Here is a 26,811-nt window from a genome sequence, read left to right as displayed (position 1 = left end):
GAAGTCATCCAGTCAGCATGTCTCTGCTTTGTCTCCCATCTTTCTGCTTCTGCTGCAGTTTTTCTTGATCGAGCGTCATCGCTTCTCTACTGCTTTCTCTCCTTGTTTTCATTTCCTACTTTCCTGCTCATCCCTCCCTCTTCCGTGGATATCTTTCCCACTAACACACACATGCAACATCAAAAGAATGTCCAAAATGACCTAGCGAGTTTCTCTTCCTACGTCACTGCTTAAGAAGAGATTGCATAAACTAGAGGAGACCATCAGTTTGGATCCCGATCCGCAGGCTACAGGTGGTTGTGTGCACAGTTTTTCCTCTGTGTGCAAGCGGATGCATGCAAAAACCGTAAAACAACTGTGATTTCAGCATGCATTTTTATTGCAGCATGAGCACGTATGTGTGCAGCATGATGCTGGAGCTGGATTTTTTGCTGTGGCAGAAATGTGGTGTAGGATTTCTGTGCGTAGGAGGACCTCACATGGCATCAGATGGGAGAGGCAGTAATGATGGGAAGGGAAGAATGAAAGAAAGAGAGAAGATGATACAAAAAAAAGGGGAAATTCAATAAATTCAAACTAAAAAAATCAGAGTGACGGAGGAAACATGCTGGTCATGCAAATCCCTGCACAGAAAACGATGACATGATGAGCTCGAGGAGCAGAGAAAGCTTGAAGAAGCTTTCTTTTCCCTCAAAACACAATGAAAACACTCACCATAAACTGGACGTTGTCAAATCCATTGGCCAGCAGGTGGTTCTCGTACTGGACCAGGCCGATGGAGTCTAGCCACTGGCCCACAGACTGCAGCGGGCAGCGGGGACCTATAAGGGGGTGGAGGGGCAAACGTTTCAGTAGGGAGTAGCCATCCACGCGGTAGCAGCGGCAGTCTGGCTGAGACAGCTGGCACTGCCACATCATGTTGTGGCGGGCAAAGTGGCTGTCGAAGGAGCCCGCCATGCTTTTGAAGAGTCTTTTGGCAAGGCAGCAAGACAACAAAGATGAAGGGAGGGCAGGTAGAGGGGGGAAAGGGGGGAAGAAAAGGAGGCTAGGCAAGGGGCATGGTGAGTATGAAGGGGGTCAGCATGCAAGGGTGCAAGCAGGTAAAAGTGGAGGTTAAGACGTCCAGACGTTTCTTTCTCTGAATCCAGCTGGAGGAAAGATGGGAAGGGGCTGAGGGCTGAAGTTGTATCCAGAAAAAAGCTTCTGTCGTGGAGGTTAAATCCTGCCAGAAATGGGTGATGGATAAGACTGGAGGTATAGATCCGCAAGCAAAATCGACTGTGTGTTTGTCGTGCACAGCACAGCAGCAGCTTCTTTTCAGCTGTTGCGCTCGCTTGGCTGCTCCCCGGAGCTTGTGTGTGTGTGTGCACGCAAATGTGTGTGTGTGTGTGTTTCAGAGAGAGAAAAAGAGAGAGAGCTGCCCGCGTTGTAGATTTCTCTTTATCAAGTACTCCCACTCTCATCTGTATGCTTCTGCAGCCTCCTCTCTCTCTGTCTCTCTCTCTTTTCTGAGCGCACTGCTTTCCTCCTTCGTTCCCTCACTCTCTCAGTCTCGCTCTCTCTCTCTCTCCCTCGCTCACTTTCCCCTGTCTACCTCCAGTCTCCGTCTTCTCTCAGTGTCGATCATCACCCTGCTCTCTCTCTGCTGCTCTACATATATCTGGCTCGCACTGCTGATAATAGTCCTTGCAACATCTTCAGCTCCTTTGTCTGCGAGCTGAGCTGCCGACCGCTCATACCAGCACCATGCTGACTGTATCCATGTGGCCATAAATATACACACACGTCTGTGTGTGCGTGTGTGCGCGCGGTGCTTTGTATATGTTGTTGGTGGGAACAACTGGTGTGGCATAAACTGGATTTCTCTCTGTGGTAACCATGGATAAAAGCAGCTTTGCATTCACAGATGAAAAGAGAGAGAGAGAGGATCAGGAGGTGGAGGATGGGGGACTTAATACAGGGAAAGGGGGATGAATGCAGTAAACAGAGATGACTAGTGGAGACTTCAAGGTATGCAGGTGAGGAAACTGGCAAAAAACAGTGCTTTTCTGTGCAGAAAAAAAGTTCCATTTTTCCTGTAAGAACCACACAAGATCACTTGCTAGTAGTAATACGATGGCACCTATCCAAGATGGCGGCCATCGTACGATGGCACCTATCCAAGATGGCGGCCATTTCGTGCGTGTGCGCATGCGCGTTCAGTAATACGATGGCACCTATCCAAGATGGCGGCCAACCAAACCGGTTTGAGAACCGGTTTGACCGGTTTCGTGCGTGTGCGCATGCGCGTTCAGTAATTCGATGGCACTAGTCCAAGATGGCGGCCAGCCAAACCGATTTGACCAGTTTCGTGTGTGTGTGCGCATGCGTGTTCAGGTGTGGAAATACCACAGGGTATCAGAGGGGTTATATGAGTTTATGTGTTTTTAACGGGGTTTTAATTTAATCAAACCATAGGGTTTTTAATTAAACTATTTTTTCACTTAGGTGTATCGCAACATTCAGTTATGCATGTGTTCTTAAAAGCAATTCTTTGTTTCTTGTTTCATTCTTGGCGGAGTGGAAGCTGTTTTGGTTCACAGTGCGCCTTAACAAAGAGGGTGTGCTCTAGTCAAAAGTGTTGGTAATAGTGTTTTAATCACACTAATTTTCTAAATCTGACAATGTCTCAGCTTGCAGTGAGGCATGCATTTTATTTTATAAATGGCACAAATGGGAATTTCTTCTGAATGGGTGATGTCAGCATGTTCACAAGCGTTTCATTTAATCAAACCCCTAGTTTTAATTTAACTAGTTTTTACACATCTACTGGGGTTTCTTTCCAGGGTTGATGCGATCATTTTATTTAAAAATCGGGATTTCGGAATGTTGAACTAAGAGTGAGACAAAGCCAGCCAGCTAGTTTTTAACACAGTAAATGTTACAAATAGCATTCAGTCCTTTAGAAAATAAATGCTATAAGCAGCCAGTATCGCTCTTTTCATCAGCCCTTTAGAAAATAAACGCTACAGTGATACTTCTAAAACCAGTCGCCCAGACCCGCTCCAACTTTTCAACAGCTGGCTAATTGTTTGAATTTGTTCAGGATTGTAAAAGCCCACCGCGGGTATCACTTAGTTGTTGAGAGTACCATGCGAACAAGGGCCCAACCTATTGTTTAAAGTGGCCAGTATTGGCTCTTTTGTAATTCCTCGACAAGGTAAATGGGGCAGTTGGTACCAGTCGGGTGGCGACCCCGCCTATTGTCTGAAGTATCGGCTCCTTTGTAATTCCTTGAGAAGACAAAAGCCCTGTAGGGTCTCATTTAAATTGATTGGAGACATCTTGTTTCATTCTTGGCGGAGTGGAAGCTGTTTTGGTTCACAGTGCGCCTTAACAAAGAGGGTGTGCTCTAGTCAAAAGTGTTGGTAATAGTGTTTTAATCACACTAATTTTCTAAATCTGACAATGTCTCAGCTTGCGGTGAGGCATGCATTTTATTTTATAAACGGCACAAATGGGAATTTCTTCTGAATGGGTGATGTCAGCATGTTCACAAGCGTTTCATTTAATCAAACCCCTAGTTTTAATTTAACTAGTTTTTACACATCTACTGGGGTTTCTTTCCAGGGTTGATGCGGTTATTTTATTTAAAAACGGATCAAACGGGCCATTTCTTCTGTAAGGGGTTTCATGGTTTCAGAGTAGTTTTTAACACAACAGATAGTCGCAAATAACATTCAGCCCTTTAGAAAATAAACGCTACAGTGATACTTCTAAAACACGCTGCACACAATGTCACCTTTTCCCCCAAAGCAGCCAGTATCGCTCTTTTCAAACTAATCGTCTTTTAAATACACTCATTTTGTGATTCTGGTGTCACACCATGCACCGATGCAAGCATTTTATTTATTTAAAAACGGATCAAACGGGCCATTTCTTCTGTAAGTGGTTTCATGGTTTCAGAGTAGTTTTTAACACAACAGATAGTCGCAAATAACATTCAGCCCTTTAGAAAATAAACGCTACAGTGATACTTCTAAAACCAGTCGCCCAGACCCGCTCCAACTTTTCAACAGCTGGCTAATTGTTTGAATTTGTTCAGGATTGTAAAAGCCCACCGCTGGGTATCACTTAGTTGTTGAGAGTACCATGCGAACAAGGGTCCAGCCTATTGTTTAAAGTGGCCAGTATTGGCTCTTTTGTAATTCCTCGACAAGGTAAATGGGGCAGTTGGTACCAGTCGGGTGGCGACCCCGCCTATTGTCTGAAGTATCGGCTCCTTTGTAATTCCTTGAGAAGACAAAAGCCCTGTAGGGCCTCATTTAAATTGATTGGAGACATACCTTTCTTTTTGGAAACCCCCACCCTATATAAAAAACACGCTCAGAGCCCGATACCCTGAGCCATTTACGCCTCAAGATTCGCTGCAGAGCACACCATTTTCTTTGCGATCATCAACACTAACATCGTTCTTTATAACATGGACATCGTAAACGGTAAGTAAAACAAAACCTATTATTGGATTTTTAAAAAGTGTTATGTTAACATATTATAGGATATTCAAACTATCTTTTTTCCTAAAACAAAAGCTTAATTTTTAGGAGTTCGGGAGAACGGCCCAGGACCCTTTTCTTTAGAAACGGGCGGTTTTACAGCTGGAACTAGTTCTCTAACAGGCACAAGGTGTGTACAGCATTACTGGATTTTTAAACGTATGTATGTTTTAAACTAGCGATTGTTTTAAATTATGTAATAACGTTTTTGTTTGTTCCAGGGTTAACAAACTGAGCAGGAAAACATTCAGACACCGCTACCACAGAGCCCTACCTTACATCAGGTGTGTATACAACGGGATGTATAGTTGTGTATTTTTTTTTAAAGGGGTTTAAACAATTACAAATGTTCTAAACTGACCGTTTTACACCTACAGAGCCACGCCAGAGAACCGGGTGTGTGGAGAAGCAGGACCATCCCGAATAACGCACACTACAAGGTAAGCATAGGCATATATAAATTAGATAAAAAGAGATAGAGAGGGAGACACGCTTATTCAGTTTGAAATGGGTACATGTATAATATGTTTTAACACATGTCTATCTATCTTCACAGACTGCAGAACAGCACCCCTCCTCATAATGATCAGGACACCATACGATTCCAGACGTTTTTGGAATGTTTAAGCAGTATCGACCTCCCAGAACAACAAAAACCTGGAGCTTTGTGCAACAGTGGAGAGTCAGAACCGATCTTCATCAGCGAACCTGCAACACCCCCGAGTGAGTGGCTACCTCGCGATTTCTCTGATGTTTTTGAGTACAGCATGTCAGATTTTGATCTAGTTCATATACCCACCACCCCAGAATGTGTCAGAAATAGCGTTGATTCACACATAGATTTCGAAGAAGACGGCATAACAGACTCTCAAATATCAGCGGCGTATGATGCTTACATAAAGCTTCCAGACGCTCAGCCTGCTGAACAAAGTCATATAGCTTCAATAGCTGATAAATTATGTTTGATTGAAGCTAGACTCAATCAATACCACCAAGAAGCACAGGTACAAAGGCAACAGTTTACCAAACTCATAAACAAAGTGTGTAGTACATTAGACAACATCTGCAGCAAAATTTCAAGTCCCTGACTTTTAAAATCCAGACCATGGACCCTCCAAATAAATTATTTAAACATAATAACGGAACCTCCACTCCTGTTAGATGTTTTGACTTAGAGACTTTTATGCAGTGGGCTGAAGAAACAGATAAAAAATTAGACGATATTATAGCTAGACTTAATAGGGTGCCTGCATCAGCCTCATCCGATACACATCCTTGTCAGACTGTTCCTACGTCTGCTATTGCTGATGGGGCTATTGTTGCTAATAATAGTGATAGTACAGCTGGTGTTGCTCGGGCCGTTGCTGTTACTGATGCTAACCATATAGCTTGTGCTGCTGGTGATTTTGCGTCTGATGCACAATCTAGCCGGGTCACCTCTGCTGCAGCTACTGCAGTTGTTATTGAGCCCGTTGTGCAGTCTGGGTCCGGCAGCCGCTCTCAGTCACACATTAGAGAGATACCTAATTTTAATGCTCGCGAATTGCGTGAACGCCTTGATTTTAGGGGTATAAGTCTCGATCATCCAGAACAAGTGCCGGCGCGAGTGCGCGAGTGCTTAGCCAATGTGATAGACAGAGCTGTGGCGGGATCCCAACAGGGCAGTGTTCTAAACGTGGTCCTGCGTGGCCCCTCGCTGGCTTCAGATGTTCAGGCTGTTTTAAACGCTGATGATCGGTATGATCCGGAGCTGTTTCTCGATCAAATTGCACAAGTTATGCAGAGTAATGATGAATCTATCGGTGATGATGAATTAGAGTTTATTGTCACGGTAGCTCAGAACAGTAGTGGCGGGTCTCGCTTAAGACTGGCGCACATACCTTATGATGAGATTCTCTCAAAGAAAGGCAGACATTTATACACACCAAACAACACAAACAACAATTTGTGCTTCTCCCTATGCATAGCACATTCATTAAACTCATCATCCTCTGAGCATGAAAAACTTGCTACAGCTAAACAGATGCATGCTGAAGTAGGTCTATGCGACACACAGCAAGTATCATTCTCTGATGTCGGTAAATTTGAGAAGCACTTCAACATTAAGATTGTAATCTATTACCACACAGAAGGGCGTAAACGCCTGGAATGTTTTTACACACATGAAGAGCCAAACCCTAACACGTTGATGATGTATCTCCATAATCAACATTACCACCTGATTTTAAACCCGACCGCTTTTTTGGGGGGATCCTATGTGTGTAATTTCTGTTACAGTATATATAATACACCATTACAGCACAGCTGTAAACATAGATGTAACACATGTTACACACTCTGTCAACATCACAGGGGACCCACAGTGAAATGCAGCGACTGTAACCGCATCTGCAAATCACAACACTGTTACCAACAACACAAATTACCTGAATTAAAACACAACATGATCCCCTGTGATAATATGAAACATTGCATGCACTGTGGCACCACATATAGAGAATCCAAGAAATTGCCACACAAATGTGCGCAGCCTAGATGCGAGCACTGCCGCGAACCTAAATTAGCAGGAGACTCCGACCATCAGTGTTTCATACAGCCTGTTGAAAAACAGAAGCCTAACGATAAATACATTTTATATGATTTTGAGACGCGGTACCACAACGGTAAACACGAGGCTAACTTTGTGTGTGCGTCTGATCTGAAGGGCAATAAGTTCACATTTAATACATTAAAGTGTGTGGAGGCGTTTGTGCAGCATTACAGACGCCCAAGGTTTCGTGGGTACACTTTCATAGCACATAATGCATCTGGCTTTGATAACTACATACTCCTCGAGTACTTTGTCAGACAGAGCATAACACCTAGTGTCATAATGAGCGGCAGCCGTGTGATTTTAATGCATGACAGGGACTATGACCAGCGGTGGATTGATTCGTTCAGCTTTTTGCCCATGGGCCTTGCCAAAATACCCTCTGCTTTAGGTTTTCAAGACCTGCAGAAGGGCCATTTCCCACACAGGTTTAATACGAGGGATAATGAGCGTTATGTGGGCCCGTACCCAGACCCCTCCTTCTACGGCTATGAGCACATGTCTGAAAGCGATAAGGTGCGATTCATGGAATGGTACCAGGTTGCCTCACAGAATCCCTTTGATTTTCAGGCTGAACTCAGGCGTTACTGTGTTAACGATGTTGATGTCCTGCGTAAAGCATGCATCATTTATCGTGACACGCTACTGGGTTGTACTCAAGTTGATCCATTCATGTATACCACCCTGGCTGCATTTAGTATGGGTGTGTATAAAACGCTGTTTCTGCCTAGAGACGCGCTCGCTCTCACGTATGAAGGGGCATACGTTGAGCAGAACAAGACGTTTTCTAACGTCTCTATTGAATGGCTTCAATATGTGTCCCACACCACCAACAAAGTGGTAAAACATGCTCTCAGAGGAGGCGAACAGAGGGTTGGACCGTATTTTGTGGACGGTTTTGACCCCACAAGTAATACAGCTTATGAATTTGCAGGATGTTTTCACCACGGTTGTGTTAAATGCTACCCCGAGAGTGAAGTTAATCCTGTCAGCAAAGCATCCTATGGACTGCTGCATCGCATGTTTTGTGACAAAGTTGATGCACTGAGATCACAACACAGTGTGAGCGTAATAGTGATGTGGGAGTGTGAATGGGCTGCCTTGAAGCAGACAGACCCTGCAGTTGTGGCTTTCATGCATACGTACAGAAAGCCAGAACGCCTGAATCCCCGAGACGCCCTTTTTGGCGGTCGCACAAATGCTCTAAAGCTGTACCACAAGACTGCTTGTGATGAAAAAATATTTTACTACGACTTCACCAGTCTCTATCCCACAGTGCAGTCTAAAAAAGACTATCCTGTAGGACACCCTCAAGTCATTTACACCAACTTTGACAAGCTAGAAAATTATTTCGGCTTTGTTAAATGCACAGTGCTCCCACCTAAGGGTCTTTTTCACCCCGTCCTACCCTACAGATGCCATGGAAAACTGATGTTTCCACTCTGCAGCATGTGTGCTGAAGACCAGAACCAGCATACTGCATGCGGGCACAGTGACAGTGAGCGGGTGTTGAAAGGCACATGGGTCTCATTTGAGCTTGAAAAAGCTGTTGAGAAGGGATACAGGGTTCTTGCTGTTGATGAGGTGTGGCATTTCCCCAATAAGACCGACACATTGTTTAAAGACTATGTGAAAGCCTTCCTAAAACTCAAACAGGAGGCCTCGGGGTATCCTGAACATGTGAACACACCTGACGAACAGCAGAAGTACATAGACGAGTATTATGAGAAGGAGGGAATAATGCTAGACCCATCCAAGATTTGTGTAAATAAAGCTGTTCGTAACTGTAACAAGCTGTTGTTAAACTCGTTATGGGGTCGTTTCAGCATGAGGTCAAACATGGCATCATCTGAGCTCATTACAGACCCTTCCAGATTTAGCCAGCTAATGTTTAGCGACCAGTACGACGTGCGTCAGTTTTGTTTCATCTCTGACGACGTCGCAATGGTGCAGTGGCGCCACGCTGATGGTAGAGCTTCCCGTGTGAAGGACGTTAATGTCTTTGTCGGGGCCATGACCACTGCACACGCCAGACTCATGCTGTATGATTTGCTAGACAACTTGCAGCAGCGCGTGCTGTATTGTGACACGGACAGTGTCATTTTCACGGCACGCCCTGGCGAGTGGATGCCTCCTCTAGGTCCGTTTCTGGGGGATCTCACAAGTGAATTAGATTGTGGAGAGGATGGTGTGGAGGATTACATAGCGGAATTTGTTTCCGGTGGGCCAAAATGTTATGCGTATCACACATCGCTGGGCAAGACCCAGGTCAAATGTAAAGGCGTCACACTGAATGCATTAAACTCGAAAGTTGTCACCCACGACTCCTTGAAAGGTTTAGTCCGCAAGTTTGTAGCCAATCAGACATCAGACGCACACCTAGTTGCCGTGTCTGATAGCATCAGACGCGATAAAAAGAAGCTTCATTTGAAGAATGAAACCATTGTGAAAAAAGTTAAAGTTGTTTACAATAAGCGCCGTGTGCTCCCAGACTTCACAACCCTTCCTTATGGATTTTAAATTAGAACAGGGGTTTGACGCCCGGTTGCAGCATCCGTTCAGCATGGTGGTCAGCGGTCCCAGTAACTGTGGCAAGACTTTTTTTGTTAAAAACATAATTGAAAACTCTTCCAGGATTATATCATGCAGCATTGATAACATTGTGTATATATACTCATGCTGGCAGACACTATATGACCAGCTTCTTAAGATAAGAAACATAAACTTTGTTAACGGTATACCCGAATCTCTTGCTGATGACACCCTTCTGCCTGCAGAAAAGAACAATTTGTTAATTATAGACGATGTGATGAACGATGCAGCTAACAATTTAGAAGTACAAAATGTGTTCACAAAGTATGTGCATCATAGGAATTTGAGTTGTATATATCTAGTTCAGAATTTGTTTATTCAGGGAAAATCCAGTAGAACCATTTCCTTGAACACTAATTACCTAATATTGTTTAAAAATCCGAGAGATAAATATCAGGTTATGCTTTTAGCCAGGCAAATGTTTCCGGGTAATACTAAATATTTTATAGAAGCGTTTAATGATGCCACATCGACAACATACGGGTATCTTTTAATAGACTATAAAGCTAAGACCCCGGACTATTTAAGACTCAGAACAAATTTACTGTCAGACCGTCCGGTTGTTTACATTCCAAAACAAAAATCAGCAAAGAGGTGAGAGGATGTCATCACGCATGCGGAGGAATCTGTCTCTGTTGGAGATGATATACAGGGCTCCTCCTACTCTACGCAGAGTTATTATTAGTAATTCAAACTTAGATTTTATCAATGCATTGTGTGAGATAGCCTTTAATGTATTGCATGGTAACATTCCACTGACCAATCAGCAGTACAAACAGCTAAAAAAGAAAAAAACAATAATCAGACTGATTGCAGACAAAAAAATAAAATCTTTGAAAAAGAGAAAGACAATCAACCAATCTGGAGGGTTTTTACTGCTGATTGGTCAGTGGAATGTTACCATGCAATACATTAAAGGCTATCTCACACAATGCATTGATAAAATCTAAGTTTGAATTACTAATAATAACTCTGCGTAGAGTAGGAGGAGCCCTGTATATCATCTCCAACAGAGACAGATTCCTCCGCATGCGTGATGACATCCTCTCACCTCTTTGCTGATTTTTGTTTTGGAATGTAAACAACCGGACGGTCTGACAGTAAATTTGTTCTGAGTCTTAAATAGTCCGGGGTCTTAGCTTTATAGTCTATTAAAAGATACCCGTATGTTGTCGATGTGGCATCATTAAACGCTTCTATAAAATATTTAGTATTACCCGGAAACATTTGCCTGGCTAAAAGCATAACCTGATATTTATCTCTCGGATTTTTAAACAATATTAGGTAATTAGTGTTCAAGGAAATGGTTCTACTGGATTTTCCCTGAATAAACAAATTCTGAACTAGATATATACAACTCAAATTCCTATGATGCACATACTTTGTGAACACATTTTGTACTTCTAAATTGTTAGCTGCATCGTTCATCACATCGTCTATAATTAACAAATTGTTCTTTTCTGCAGGCAGAAGGGTGTCATCAGCAAGAGATTCGGGTATACCGTTAACAAAGTTTATGTTTCTTATCTTAAGAAGCTGGTCATATAGTGTCTGCCAGCATGAGTATATATACACAATGTTATCAATGCTGCATGATATAATCCTGGAAGAGTTTTCAATTATGTTTTTAACAAAAAAAGTCTTGCCACAGTTACTGGGACCGCTGACCACCATGCTGAACGGATGCTGCAACCGGGCGTCAAACCCCTGTTCTAATTTAAAATCCATAAGGAAGGGTTGTGAAGTCTGGGAGCACACGGCGCTTATTGTAAACAACTTTAACTTTTTTCACAATGGTTTCATTCTTCAAATGAAGCTTCTTTTTATCGCGTCTGATGCTATCAGACACGGCAACTAGGTGTGCGTCTGATGTCTGATTGGCTACAAACTTGCGGACTAAACCTTTCAAGGAGTCGTGGGTGACAACTTTCGAGTTTAATGCATTCAGTGTGACGCCTTTACATTTGACCTGGGTCTTGCCCAGCGATGTGTGATACGCATAACATTTTGGCCCACCGGAAACAAATTCCGCTATGTAATCCTCCACACCATCCTCTCCACAATCTAATTCACTTGTGAGATCCCCCAGAAACGGACCTAGAGGAGGCATCCACTCGCCAGGGCGTGCCGTGAAAATGACACTGTCCGTGTCACAATACAGCACGCGCTGCTGCAAGTTGTCTAGCAAATCATACAGCATGAGTCTGGCGTGTGCAGTGGTCATGGCCCCGACAAAGACATTAACGTCCTTCACACGGGAAGCTCTACCATCAGCGTGGCGCCACTGCACCATTGCGACGTCGTCAGAGATGAAACAAAACTGACGCACGTCGTACTGGTCGCTAAACATTAGCTGGCTAAATCTGGAAGGGTCTGTAATGAGCTCAGATGATGCCATGTTTGACCTCATGCTGAAACGACCCCATAACGAGTTTAACAACAGCTTGTTACAGTTACGAACAGCTTTATTTACACAAATCTTGGATGGGTCTAGCATTATTCCCTCCTTCTCATAATACTCGTCTATGTACTTCTGCTGTTCGTCAGGTGTGTTCACATGTTCAGGATACCCCGAGGCCTCCTGTTTGAGTTTTAGGAAGGCTTTCACATAGTCTTTAAACAATGTGTCGGTCTTATTGGGGAAATGCCACACCTCATCAACAGCAAGAACCCTGTATCCCTTCTCAACAGCTTTTTCAAGCTCAAATGAGACCCATGTGCCTTTCAACACCCGCTCACTGTCACTGTGCCCGCATGCAGTATGCTGGTTCTGGTCTTCAGCACACATGCTGCAGAGTGGAAACATCAGTTTTCCATGGCATCTGTAGGGTAGGACGGGGTGAAAAAGACCCTTAGGTGGGAGCACTGTGCATTTAACAAAGCCGAAATAATTTTCTAGCTTGTCAAAGTTGGTGTAAATGACTTGAGGGTGTCCTACAGGATAGTCTTTTTTAGACTGCACTGTGGGATAGAGACTGGTGAAGTCGTAGTAAAATATTTTTTCATCACAAGCAGTCTTGTGGTACAGCTTTAGAGCATTTGTGCGACCGCCAAAAAGGGCGTCTCGGGGATTCAGGCGTTCTGGCTTTCTGTACGTATGCATGAAAGCCACAACTGCAGGGTCTGTCTGCTTCAAGGCAGCCCATTCACACTCCCACATCACTATTACGCTCACACTGTGTTGTGATCTCAGTGCATCAACTTTGTCACAAAACATGCGATGCAGCAGTCCATAGGATGCTTTGCTGACAGGATTAACTTCACTCTCGGGGTAGCATTTAACACAACCGTGGTGAAAACATCCTGCAAATTCATAAGCTGTATTACTTGTGGGGTCAAAACCGTCCACAAAATACGGTCCAACCCTCTGTTCGCCTCCTCTGAGAGCATGTTTTACCACTTTGTTGGTGGTGTGGGACACATATTGAAGCCATTCAATAGAGACGTTAGAAAACGTCTTGTTCTGCTCAACGTATGCCCCTTCATACGTGAGAGCGAGCGCGTCTCTAGGCAGAAACAGCGTTTTATACACACCCATACTAAATGCAGCCAGGGTGGTATACATGAATGGATCAACTTGAGTACAACCCAGTAGCGTGTCACGATAAATGATGCATGCTTTACGCAGGACATCAACATCGTTAACACAGTAACGCCTGAGTTCAGCCTGAAAATCAAAGGGATTCTGTGAGGCAACCTGGTACCATTCCATGAATCGCACCTTATCGCTTTCAGACATGTGCTCATAGCCGTAGAAGGAGGGGTCTGGGTACGGGCCCACATAACGCTCATTATCCCTCGTATTAAACCTGTGTGGGAAATGGCCCTTCTGCAGGTCTTGAAAACCTAAAGCAGAGGGTATTTTGGCAAGGCCCATGGGCAAAAAGCTGAACGAATCAATCCACCGCTGGTCATAGTCCCTGTCATGCATTAAAATCACACGGCTGCCGCTCATTATGACACTAGGTGTTATGCTCTGTCTGACAAAGTACTCGAGGAGTATGTAGTTATCAAAGCCAGATGCATTATGTGCTATGAAAGTGTACCCACGAAACCTTGGGCGTCTGTAATGCTGCACAAACGCCTCCACACACTTTAATGTATTAAATGTGAACTTATTGCCCTTCAGATCAGACGCACACACAAAGTTAGCCTCGTGTTTACCGTTGTGGTACCGCGTCTCAAAATCATATAAAATGTATTTATCGTTAGGCTTCTGTTTTTCAACAGGCTGTATGAAACACTGATGGTCGGAGTCTCCTGCTAATTTAGGTTCGCGGCAGTGCTCGCATCTAGGCTGCGCACATTTGTGTGGCAATTTCTTGGATTCTCTATATGTGGTGCCACAGTGCATGCAATGTTTCATATTATCACAGGGGATCATGTTGTGTTTTAATTCAGGTAATTTGTGTTGTTGGTAACAGTGTTGTGATTTGCAGATGCGGTTACAGTCGCTGCATTTCACTGTGGGTCCCCTGTGATGTTGACAGAGTGTGTAACATGTGTTACATCTATGTTTACAGCTGTGCTGTAATGGTGTATTATATATACTGTAACAGAAATTACACACATAGGATCCCCCCAAAAAAGCGGTCGGGTTTAAAATCAGGTGGTAATGTTGATTATGGAGATACATCATCAACGTGTTAGGGTTTGGCTCTTCATGTGTGTAAAAACATTCCAGGCGTTTACGCCCTTCTGTGTGGTAATAGATTACAATCTTAATGTTGAAGTGCTTCTCAAATTTACCGACATCAGAGAATGATACTTGCTGTGTGTCGCATAGACCTACTTCAGCATGCATCTGTTTAGCTGTAGCAAGTTTTTCATGCTCAGAGGATGATGAGTTTAATGAATGTGCTATGCATAGGGAGAAGCACAAATTGTTGTTTGTGTTGTTTGGTGTGTATAAATGTCTGCCTTTCTTTGAGAGAATCTCATCATAAGGTATGTGCGCCAGTCTTAAGCGAGACCCGCCACTACTGTTCTGAGCTACCGTGACAATAAACTCTAATTCATCATCACCGATAGATTCATCATTACTCTGCATAACTTGTGCAATTTGATCGAGAAACAGCTCCGGATCATACCGATCATCAGCGTTTAAAACAGCCTGAACATCTGAAGCCAGCGAGGGGCCACGCAGGACCACGTTTAGAACACTGCCCTGTTGGGATCCCGCCACAGCTCTGTCTATCACATTGGCTAAGCACTCGCGCACTCGCGCCGGCACTTGTTCTGGATGATCGAGACTTATACCCCTAAAATCAAGGCGTTCACGCAATTCGCGAGCATTAAAATTAGGTATCTCTCTAATGTGTGACTGAGAGCGGCTGCCGGACCCAGACTGCACAACGGGCTCAATAACAACTGCAGTAGCTGCAGCAGAGGTGACCCGGCTAGATTGTGCATCAGACGCAAAATCACCAGCAGCACAAGCTATATGGTTAGCATCAGTAACAGCAACGGCCCGAGCAACACCAGCTGTACTATCACTATTATTAGCAACAATAGCCCCATCAGCAATAGCAGACGTAGGAACAGTCTGACAAGGATGTGTATCGGATGAGGCTGATGCAGGCACCCTATTAAGTCTAGCTATAATATCGTCTAATTTTTTATCTGTTTCTTCAGCCCACTGCATAAAAGTCTCTAAGTCAAAACATCTAACAGGAGTGGAGGTTCCGTTATTATGTTTAAATAATTTATTTGGAGGGTCCATGGTCTGGATTTTAAAAGTCAGGGACTTGAAATTTTGCTGCAGATGTTGTCTAATGTACTACACACTTTGTTTATGAGTTTGGTAAACTGTTGCCTTTGTACCTGTGCTTCTTGGTGGTATTGATTGAGTCTAGCTTCAATCAAACATAATTTATCAGCTATTGAAGCTATATGACTTTGTTCAGCAGGCTGAGCGTCTGGAAGCTTTATGTAAGCATCATACGCCGCTGATATTTGAGAGTCTGTTATGCCGTCTTCTTCGAAATCTATGTGTGAATCAACGCTATTTCTGACACATTCTGGGGTGGTGGGTATATGAACTAGATCAAAATCTGACATGCTGTACTCAAAAACATCAGAGAAATCGCGAGGTAGCCACTCACTCGGGGGTGTTGCAGGTTCGCTGATGAAGATCGGTTCTGACTCTCCACTGTTGCACAAAGCTCCAGGTTTTTGTTGTTCTGGGAGGTCGATACTGCTTAAACATTCCAAAAACGTCTGGAATCGTATGGTGTCCTGATCATTATGAGGAGGGGTGCTGTTCTGCAGTCTGTGAAGATAGATAGACATGTGTTAAAACATATTATACATGTACCCATTTCAAACTGAATAAGCGTGTCTCCCTCTCTATCTCTTTTTATCTAATTTATATATGCCTATGCTTACCTTGTAGTGTGCGTTATTCGGGATGGTCCTGCTTCTCCACACACCCGGTTCTCTGGCGTGGCTCTGTAGGTGTAAAACGGTCAGTTTAGAACATTTGTAATTGTTTAAACCCCTTTAAAAAAAAATACACAACTATACATCCCGTTGTATACACACCTGATGTAAGGTAGGGCTCTGTGGTAGCGGTGTCTGAATGTTTTCCTGCTCAGTTTGTTAACCCTGGAACAAACAAAAACGTTATTACATAATTTAAAACAATCGCTAGTTTAAAACATACATACGTTTAAAAATCCAGTAATGCTGTACACACCTTGTGCCTGTTAGAGAACTAGTTCCAGCTGTAAAACCGCCCGTTTCTAAAGAAAAGGGTCCTGGGCCGTTCTCCCGAACTCCTAAAAATTAAGCTTTTGTTTTAGGAAAAAAGATAGTTTGAATATCCTATAATATGTTAACATAACACTTTTTAAAAATCCAATAATAGGTTTTGTTTTACTTACCGTTTACGATGTCCATGTTATAAAGAACGATGTTAGTGTTGATGATCGCAAAGAAAATGGTGTGCTCTGCAGCGAATCTTGAGGCGTAAATGGCTCAGGGTATCGGGCTCTGAGCGTGTTTTTTATATAGGGTGGGGGTTTCCAAAAAGAAAGGTATGTCTCCAATCAATTTAAATGAGGCCCTACAGGGCTTTTGTCTTCTCAAGGAATTACAAAGGAGCCGATACTTCAGACAATAGGCGGGGTCGCCACCCGACTGGTACCAACTGCCCCATTTACCTTGTCGAGGAATTACAAAAGAGCCAATACTGGCCACTTTAAACAATAGGCTGGACCCTTGTTCGCATGGTACTCTCAACAACTAAGTGATACCCAGCGGTGGGCTTTTACAATCCTGAACAAATTCAAACAATTAGCCAGCTGTTGAAAAGTTGGAGCGGGTCTGGGCGACTGGTTTTAGAAGTATCACTGTAGCGTTTATTTTCTAAAGGGCTGAATGTTATTTGCGACTATCTGTTGTGTTAAAAACTACTCTGAAACCATGAAACCACTTACAGAAGAAATGGCCCGTTTGATCCGTTTTTAAATAAATAAAATGCTTGCATCGGTGCATGGTGTGACACCAGAATCACAAAATGAGTGTATTTAAAAGACGATTAGTTTGAAAAGAGCGATACTGGCTGCTTTGGGGGAAAAGGTGACATTGTGTGCAGCGTGTTTTAGAAGTATCACTGTAGCGTTTATTTTCTAAAGGGCTGAATGTTATTTGCGACTATCTGTTGTGTTAAAAACTACTCTGAAACCATGAAACCCCTTACAGAAGAAATGGCCCGTTTGATCCGTTTTTAAATAAAATAACCGCATCAACCCTGGAAAGAAACCCCAGTAGATGTGTAAAAACTAGTTAAATTAAAACTAGGGGTTTGATTAAATGAAACGCTTGTGAACATGCTGACATCACCCATTCAGAAGAAATTCCCATTTGTGCCGTTTATAAAATAAAATGCATGCCTCACCGCAAGCTGAGACATTGTCAGATTTAGAAAATTAGTGTGATTAAAACACTATTACCAACACTTTTGACTAGAGCACACCCTCTTTGTTAAGGCGCACTGTGAACCAAAACAGCTTCCACTCCGCCAAGAATGAAACAAGATGTCTCCAATCAATTTAAATGAGACCCTACAGGGCTTTTGTCTTCTCAAGGAATTACAAAGGAGCCGATACTTCAGACAATAGGCGGGGTCGCCACCCGACTGGTACCAACTGCCCCATTTACCTTGTCGAGGAATTACAAAAGAGCCAATACTGGCCACTTTAAACAATAGGTTGGGCCCTTGTTCGCATGGTACTCTCAACAACTAAGTGATACCCGCGGTGGGCTTTTACAATCCTGAACAAATTCAAACAATTAGCCAGCTGTTGAAAAGTTGGAGCGGGTCTGGGCGACTGGTTTTAGAAGTATCACTGTAGCGTTTATTTTCTAAAGGGCTGATGAAAAGAGCGATACTGGCTGCTTATAGCATTTATTTTCTAAAGGACTGAATGCTATTTGTAACATTTACTGTGTTAAAAACTAGCTGGCTGGCTTTGTCTCACTCTTAGTTCAACATTCCGAAATCCCGATTTTTAAATAAAATGATCGCATCAACCCTGGAAAGAAACCCCAGTAGATGTGTAAAAACTAGTTAAATTAAAACTAGGGGTTTGATTAAATGAAACGCTTGTGAACATGCTGACATCACCCATTCAGAAGAAATTCCCATTTGTGCCATTTATAAAATAAAATGCATGCCTCACTGCAAGCTGAGACATTGTCAGATTTAGAAAATTAGTGTGATTAAAACACTATTACCAACACTTTTGACTAGAGCACACCCTCTTTGTTAAGGCGCACTGTGAACCAAAACAGCTTCCACTCCGCCAAGAATGAAACAAGAAACAAAGAATTGCTTTTAAGAACACATGCATAACTGAATGTTGCGATACACCTAAGTGAAAAAATAGTTTAATTAAAAACCCTATGGTTTGATTAAATTAAAACCCCGTTAAAAACACATAAACTCATATAACCCCTCTGATACCCTGTGGTATTTCCACACCTGAACACGCATGCGCACACACACACGAAACTGGTCAAATCGGTTTGGCTGGCCGCCATCTTGGACTAGTGCCATCGAATTACTGAACGCGCATGCGCACACGCACGAAACCGGTCAAACCGGTTCTCAAACCGGTTTGGTTGGCCGCCATCTTGGATAGGTGCCATCGTATTACTGAACGCGCATGCGCACACGCACGAAATGGCCGCCATCTTGGATAGGTGCCATCGTACGATGGCCGCCATCTTGGATAGGTGCCATCGTATTACTACTCTTGCTAATCAGATAAATTCTTAAATTAACAACGGCAGTCTTAATTTCATAGTTTTGGCCACCATTTCTATCAACAATATAAAAAAGCTTCTTAGCTGAAAATAAAACAGGAAATCAATTATTCAAATTTTAGTATTTCCTTGCAACTCCACCTCTATCTAATATTCTATATACAACCTATATAGATTTTACAAATCCAAAAAGATGGTAATTTTTTTTTAAAAAAATGCAAGTTTAACATTACTATTTTAAGTGACTTCTTGTCTGAACTGCTATGCTGTTGCTTTCCCCCCATTATTTCAAAATTTACCACATGTGGGGTCTCTCTTTTGTTTCCTATAATGGGTCTAGCTGACAGGGTCAATGCCTCAGTTCAAGTTATGTCGGACCCAGTAAGAGCTGAGCTCCTATAAGATCTGTGGCACTTGCTAATTCATCATTAACACCCATTATTTCAATTACAAATAATGTGTTTTTAATGCGATCAATAAGCTTAAAGAAACCTTTTTCTAAAAGATCTATGCACAGTATAATGTTGTGTGAATGGCACTTTACCACCAGGGGGTACAGCACATTATTTTGCAAACATTTCCTGTTAAAAGCACACACAGTATAGACCATATATCCATGATGGGTGTAGCCACCCTTTGGTTTTTGAAGCACTAACTTAAATCATACACATTTTGTGTTTTTTTGGAACCCAAAGTGAAAGTGGGGTTCTAAGTACCAGTTAACAAGCTTTGTTAGCAATCTGCAGTGATTCACTGTAGATGGGCAACACAAATACACATACCTGCTAATTAGTGCTTAATAGCATATTAGCAAAACACTGGAAATTTGCAGGCAAAAACTGAGGCAAAGACCTATCCAGCAGGCTGTGAGTATATTTTTACCACAGCAACAGAGAAAGCACCAGAGCATGATGGTAAAGTGCAAACTGTGTCCATACTGCATCATAACGTTGACACAAAGCTAGCAAAGAACTGACTGTATGCTGAACCCAGTCCGGCAGCCAGAGCCTGAACTTCAAGAGGCACTCTTCAAAGCAGCATTGCTTTGTGTTTGTTGGCGTTCTGTTCAAAAGAAAGATTGTGTGTCCTTATTACTGTAGGGTAGGGATTTGTGTCGGTGTATGGGACTATGGAAATGCATTAGAGGGCATATTAAAGAATAACACAAAAGTAAGGTAATGAATAGCATAAGAAATTCCATTCTCAGAAGTAAATAAGCAAATTAGTAAGTAAATTTTTTAAAGTATCAAGTTATGTGTGAGTAACACTCCAACACTGCTAATTTATCTCATTACCCAAGCTTTGGTAGTAACAAAACTCAGATTCTAACTTGTCATAATCTCTTAATTACTCAGCAACTGCTATGTTAAGTGCAATACTATCATACTATGGAAAAATGGTGCCCAACATATGAGCATATGACTAAAAATTTAATTGATACGACTTGCCCTTAAAGTCAGATTCACACACACTCACTCATACATGCGCGTGCTTACCTGAGGTATCATCCTTAATGTCCAATCCACTGCTTATTCCTGCCCCAATGGAGCTCATAATCTTGTCAATCTGATCAGATCAGAGAAAGAGAGTGAGGGAGAATCTCAGTTAGAGAGATGTACAGCGTGTGCAAGGAAAAGTCATTTCCCAGTAATAAGGCTAACCCCTATTTCTAGATCCGAGTGTCACGTAGCATGATCATTACGCCAGCCTGCATGCTCAATGCCAGTCATTCCCCCTGTGAATTGGAGGAACGGGAAATTTAAAGACACCAGAGCAGAGATGAAAGGAGAAGGTTGGATTGGAGAGAGCTAGTGTGGCTTCATTAGTGTCTGAACTACCAGCAGTAAAATGATCATCCTCAACCCTGGACCTGCTGATAACCACTTAACTATGCAACCTGCACATCCATCTACATTTCAGCACCGCTGGCTCAGAGGTCAGAGAAACCCGAGTGTTTAAGGAGTCAGGTCTGACAAATTCAAATGCTGTTTACAAGCTGACAGACCATGAAGGTGGTCTTTGTAATAGGATAAACTGAAAGTAATTTCTGCATATGTCACTACACACCAAGCACCAATGCAAATGCAAGCAATAAATCAAGACTCAGAGTGGTAGATTTAAAGCTGATTTAAAGCTGATGTGACATTTTTCTAAACAACTTTATTTTGAAGTAAAGTAAAGCTAATGAATCGAAAATGCTGTTAATGATACATTATTTAAAAAAAAGAAAAAAAATGACGTGCACAACTACAACTATTTAAATGCAGTTTATTGGCAAGGAGATCACATCTGTAAGTCTAAAAAGTCTAAAAGCAGTTGGTTTGGGTCAAGTCGAATCCATTCATCCACCCCAGTATCAAGACATCAAAGCCAATCTGCACAGAAGTGCCTGAGATGTTTTGAATCATCGTTAAACAACAAAGAAGAAGATCACTGGGTGATGGACCAATTAAAATTTGACACTATATTATATAACACATCAGTCATGGACTATATTATCGGTAATGCCAGAATACGTCTTTGGAGTCCTGTCATGAGGGTCCATTTTTCACAGGTGTACAGAAAGGTCGACAACAGGAAGCACAGCAGGTGAATTTTGGAGCACATACAGATAATCACAGGGTGTTTAGCCAATGTAAAAGTGCAGTTTGTTGTTTTGGTTTGTGAACTTAAATTGTTTTATGTCTATATTGTATATGAGTGTAGACTTGTATATAGTTAAACATGTATATTGTGTGATGACATGTCGAACTCTGAACGTTGGAATTAGAAATAAGGTGGTAGGAACAAAAAAGTGTAAACTTAGCTGGTGGTCTTAAATTTTGGTATTTCAGCTGCTATCTTTACCAAAATCTCAAGTTTTAAGCCTTTATCTAATATCATGCAACCAAGATACTTGAAGGTCTTCACCATTTCCTGTCTTGTCCCACTGACTTTGAAATCTAAATTGATACCTTGGATATTGTTGGTTATGAGCTGGGGCAATGCTTTATCAAGATGTTCCAGCATCTTTTCTTGCAAGTTCATCAATATCATCTGCACAATGCAAGTTCTAGCAGATCTACCATAACAATGCACAGTCATTCAAAGCAGGGATAGAATGGTTACCTTTGAAGAAATGTCAAATAGTTTGCAGGTCCTAATTCCAAATATGATCAGATGCATTTACTAGATCTACAGCAGATCTCTGGAGTATTTAAGCTTGACACTTTAGCTCCCCTACAAAATAAAACTAATGCAACCCATGTTTCATGTGCCAGGCTCAGATTAAGAGACTAATCTGGGTCACTTGAGTTTAGATTTTGACCAAGAAGAACCCCCCAAATAACCATATTTTTTGTATAAACCAGCATATTGGACTACCTTTCAGCTTGTTGCACTAAAGAGAATGATCTTCAAATCACTGACTGTTATGGAATGTCCCTTGCCACTTCTCTCTTCTCAATAATGCAACACTTTCCTGAGCATGTGATAGATATAGAGCAGCTTTGTTATTTTTTCCTCTGAAATCCCTGTTTACCAACCTTAAATTTCCCCGGGGCCAATCTAACCTTATCTCTTCCTCACGCAGCATGCAATTATCCAGAAAAAGAAATATGAGAACTGTGGAAAATTCCATATGGCAATTCATCATCATCAGGAAGTCGTGAGCTGCGTGGAGTAATTAATGAACATGTGCATGCAAATGTGGAAAGGCACGCACAAATGGACTTCCACTGACATGCATTAGAGTTACTTTAAAAATAGAGAGACTAATTAAGGCATCCCCATGATTACGTGTGATGGAACTTGCTTTTCATTTTCTGGGTGTGTCAGGGTGCAACGAGTGCTTTTTTTCTGAGGCGTGAAGAGTGAGCAGAAGTCAATGTGTCTGTGACCCCAAATGGTTATAAGGATCCAAACAATGGTGTCCAGTCAATACATCACATCTGTGTCAGAGACCCTTTAATATTGAAAGAACCCCGGGCACAAACACACCAAGACCAAAGCACGCAGCACCCCTGGACCGCATCTCTTTAATAGAAACTAGAAACTTCCTTCTCTCAGATACGTGGGTCTTCCCCGCAGCTTCATTGCTGGTTACAGAACAAAATCAATATGTGAGCATGTTAAATTAGCACTTGGGCTCCTTCTGCACTGTAGTAGCCGAGTGTATTTCAAAAGGAGGAAAAATTGAAGCAGCTCACTGCTGTGGGTGCGGAGTTTTCAACTGTTTCCTGCTGAGACGGTTCACTTGACCAAAATAAATGCAGTGTCAGAGCAGAGGCGCTGACAACTTGGCTTCTTCTTTAATGTTGCAACTGATGCTAAATGTTGGGTGATAAGCTGTGCATGTCAGGAAAACTGTCTTCTTACCTCTTCCCACTCAGCAGTGAAAGACGGCGTTCTCTCCAATCTCCCCTCCGGGCTGGCGCCTTCACGTGGGCTCGGACTTCCAGGGCCCTGGCCCCGTGATCCGGACCCCCAGCTGTGCTCTTCCTGTAAGAAAAAAAAACAAAATAAAACCCTTTGTGCTTAATTACTGCACAAATACGAGATGCAAAACAAAAGTTGCCAAATATTTAACCTTAAAAATATGAACAACTAAAACTGAAAATAAGTCCGTTCAGTGCTCATCAAACTTTCAGCTGTAATGGCACTATTTTCATCAAACAGATTATGTATTTAGCTCATGATTTATTTACAATGAATTACAGAAGTCTCATAAAATGTGCTGCGGCAGAGAACATTGTGACCCAGATTGATGAGTTATCCAATTGGCTGGACTGGTTTCTGCTCTGTTTATGAAGTCACATGACACAGCAAGATGCAAATTATTTTTATATAAGTGAATATTTACGATATTTGCATTTGTGCTCAGTACAACAATACTGGAGACTTCTTTGCTTGTGCAGACGTTTAAAAAGAGTGAAGTTTTACTTATGATGTCAAATGAATTCTCAGAAACACTTAATAAGAAAGACTCTTGTTAATAACTCTTATTAATCTAAATCGCAGAATTCATGTTCTTTTTAGTGCTCTGGCTGCATAGAGAATGACGCTTTTAAGGTAGCGAGAACTTACCTGTATGGGAGACACTGCCACTAGGTTAGAATCAGACTTGGAAAGAGATTTCGAAAGCTGCAGGTCCAACACACTGCGTGGCATGGACCTCATCCTCCCAAGGGTGCAAGCCCTTTCCTCGTAGCCAATCCCAGGTGAACTGTCTTTGGATGTCGCTCCTGTCTGGCTTCCCCGTAAATCTGCAACTTCTCCGTTTTGACCAGAGGAACAAGAGGGTGGGTGGCTCAGGGTAGACCATCCACGAGGCAGATCTACCTGTTCACAGTTTCTGGGTTGGGCCTGGTCCTGGTTGACCTTGGTGTGGAAGATAGTCCGGTACACAACCTGTGGCTTTCGAGTGTCGTTGGCTAAGCTCTGAGAGTATGACTCACTCCCTGGCCGGGAGAAGACCTGACTGGCTCCTCCGCCGATCACAATGCTGAACTCAGGGGTCTGCAGAAAGTTGCTCTGGACATCTGTATTTTTAAAGGATTTGGGGCTGTAAAGGTGGTAAGGTGTATCGGGGGGTTCACAGGCTGGAGAAGATCCATGAAGCAGGCCTGCAAACTCCTCTGGGATGTGGCTTTTCCTGTGGTCCTGTGACAGAGCGTTTGATTTGGAGGACAAGCAGGGAGGAGGAGGAGGAGTCGGGTCTCGCTGATAAGGGATGTCGTCTGCAGACAGGACACATGCACAAAAAAATTTGATTACCATTAACTCAAATTAACCTAAGCATATGCATTGTATTTGAGTCAAATGCCAAAACAATGATACAAATGAATGAATTTATTCCAAGAATACAAGACAGCAAGTATAGAATAAAGGACTCATTAAATAACAGAAAGAGAAAGAAAAGTAAAAACTACACAAGCTGCAAACAGGAAGATAAGAACAGGGTAATGCATCTTCTGCTTCCCTTGTAGAAGACTGTTTGTTTCTCAGAGGAGTAAAAGGGCTCCAGACTTGCATTTTGCACCTCTGCGCCTTCACTGTGTGGGTGCAAATGGCATGCTTGTGCATCTGAACTTACATGTATGCATGAACTCGTCCAGACAGATATTCTCAGACCATCGATGTGGTTTGAGTATTTTTTATTTTATTTTAAAGTGTCAGGGGATGCTTTTAGACGTCCACTCACTCTGTCTGTGTGCAGCAGTTGGAAAGCTGCTTCTGACTCTTTATGTGTGTGTGTGTTTGTGTACGCACGCGTTCTATGTATACTTGACTATTATTGTATCAGTGAATGCTTATAATTACATCTCCATTAGTTACAACTTAAGTCGTGTATGTTTACATGTTCTTTAAAAAGATACGCTCATTAGGAAAAATGTAATTTCACCAGAACTGCCACATTCTCAGACTCATGACAAATCTTACACTAAATATGAGAGTGTAGTAAAGGAGAGGCTTAGAATCAAACAAAAACTAGTTAGTTAATTTCTCAGGTTAGAAAGGAGCTGCTCCGCCCCTGCACTGACTTTACTATTAATACCGAGGAACTATAATCCATCTTTCATGTTTTTACACCCACTGTGAAAATAACAGACTTTGACATCCACCGAGCATCTGACTGGCAATTACTTCATTACTGCAAATGCAGTAAAAGCATACCTGTATACAAAAACACACACATAACACAATCAGTCATGGACTGGCCTCCATAGAGCCCAGACCTCAACATTACTGAAACAGTGTGGGATCATCTTTACAGGGAATGAAACAAAAAACAGTCAACATCCAAGGAAGAGCTTTGAATGTCTGAAGGACTATTCCTGAAGACTGCTTAAAGAAATGACAAGAAAGCTGCCTAAGTTCGGGCTGTGTTGATGAATAAAGTCATACCAAATACTGACTTTCAAGCTCATTAGAATTACACAGATTCTGTTTTCCCCTTATAAACTGTATCACTTATGTACTTTTATGCTGCACCTATTTCCCATTTTTTGAGGGGAAAAAACCCAATAAAAACAACTGATTTCACTGCTTTGCATCCAAGGCAGGTTTCTAAAATCAGATTTCATTTTCCATTCATTTCCTGATTAAACTATAATACTGGTAAGAAAAAGGGTTTATTTCTTGTGTTAGTCGAGCCCCGACCCTCCTTTCGCTCCCTTATCGGTCACTTTGTGTTAAGATTGTGCACCAGGCCAAGGAAACAGTCTGACCATTGATTGATGAAGTATTTTTTTTTCCTCACACATAAACACACACACCTAATAACTCTTAACAGTCAAATACAGTTGTTTGAACAAATAGAAAAATTTTACACTCTTGTAATCAAAACTGTCACTGGAATAATGGCATGTACCCTCACCGGCCCACACACACTGAATTTACAATCATTTGACTGCATACCCCCGCTGCCAGCCACATCCTCGACCCACACAAACAGACAGTCAATGTCTTGGTTTGTCAGCCAGTTTTTGCAAGCATTCTCTGACTGCCTTCTGCACAACAAGCCACACATCAATATGCAACAACTGCATAATGGAAGAAGAGAAAGAAAGAGAAAGAAAAGAAAGCGGAAAGAAAGCATAAAGTTGCCAACTAAAATTGCTCACTATGATTGAAACAGGAGATGATTCAGTTCTTCTAAAAACATCATTAATGGGGCCCCTCAAACACAGACATGTTGACTGCACCGCAAAACGCACCGCAAAACACACCCATCCACATTTCAGGTAATGAGGGATGAAACCATGACTCATCCTTGAGTATTGCATCTACTGAAAATGTCATTATTTCTTACACAACTGAAAGCATTTCGGATTATTAAGCCCC

At 42.3% G+C, this 26,811-nt stretch overlaps 3 protein-coding genes across 5 annotated transcripts in view; 1 reads left to right on the top strand and 2 right to left on the bottom strand.

Annotated features, from left to right (window-relative positions):
• anks1b (ankyrin repeat and sterile alpha motif domain containing 1B) overlaps positions 1-26,811 on the bottom strand; it is a 296,705-nt gene that overhangs the window by 58,880 nt on the left and 211,014 nt on the right. For all 3 annotated transcript variants that reach the window (XM_085376209.1, XM_085376210.1, XM_085376211.1), the window contains exons 14-17: positions 24,052-24,704; positions 23,344-23,466; positions 20,484-20,553; positions 715-821 (exon numbers count right to left, since the gene is read on the bottom strand). In XM_085376209.1, the coding sequence (XP_085232335.1) occupies positions 715-821; positions 20,484-20,553; positions 23,344-23,466; positions 24,052-24,704 (953 nt within the window). The remainder of the gene's footprint in view (positions 1-714; positions 822-20,483; positions 20,554-23,343; positions 23,467-24,051; positions 24,705-26,811) is intronic.
• On the top strand, positions 4,463-5,809 carry LOC146615181 (uncharacterized). The gene is made up of 5 exons (XM_085376593.1): positions 4,463-4,478; positions 4,584-4,665; positions 4,757-4,819; positions 4,913-4,975; positions 5,092-5,809. Exons 1-5 carry the CDS (start codon positions 4,463-4,465, stop codon positions 5,621-5,623), a joined length of 756 nt encoding a protein of 251 aa, XP_085232719.1. The 3' UTR covers positions 5,624-5,809.
• On the bottom strand, positions 15,271-16,617 carry LOC146615180 (uncharacterized). Its single transcript, XM_085376591.1, has 5 exons — positions 16,602-16,617; positions 16,415-16,496; positions 16,261-16,323; positions 16,105-16,167; positions 15,271-15,988 (listed from the first exon to the last, which is right to left on the bottom strand). The coding sequence occupies exons 1-5, from the start codon at positions 16,615-16,617 to the stop codon at positions 15,457-15,459; spliced, it is 756 nt and encodes a 251-aa protein (XP_085232717.1). The 3' UTR covers positions 15,271-15,456.

The sequence above is a fragment of the Diplotaxodon limnothrissa genome, linkage group LG17, assembly GCF_057381915.1.
Source record: "Diplotaxodon limnothrissa isolate DT_005_m linkage group LG17, D_limnothrissa_male_GT1.1, whole genome shotgun sequence".
Taxonomy (NCBI): domain Eukaryota; kingdom Metazoa; phylum Chordata; class Actinopteri; order Cichliformes; family Cichlidae; genus Diplotaxodon; species Diplotaxodon limnothrissa.
This window is presented reverse-complemented; position numbering and strand designations above follow the sequence as displayed.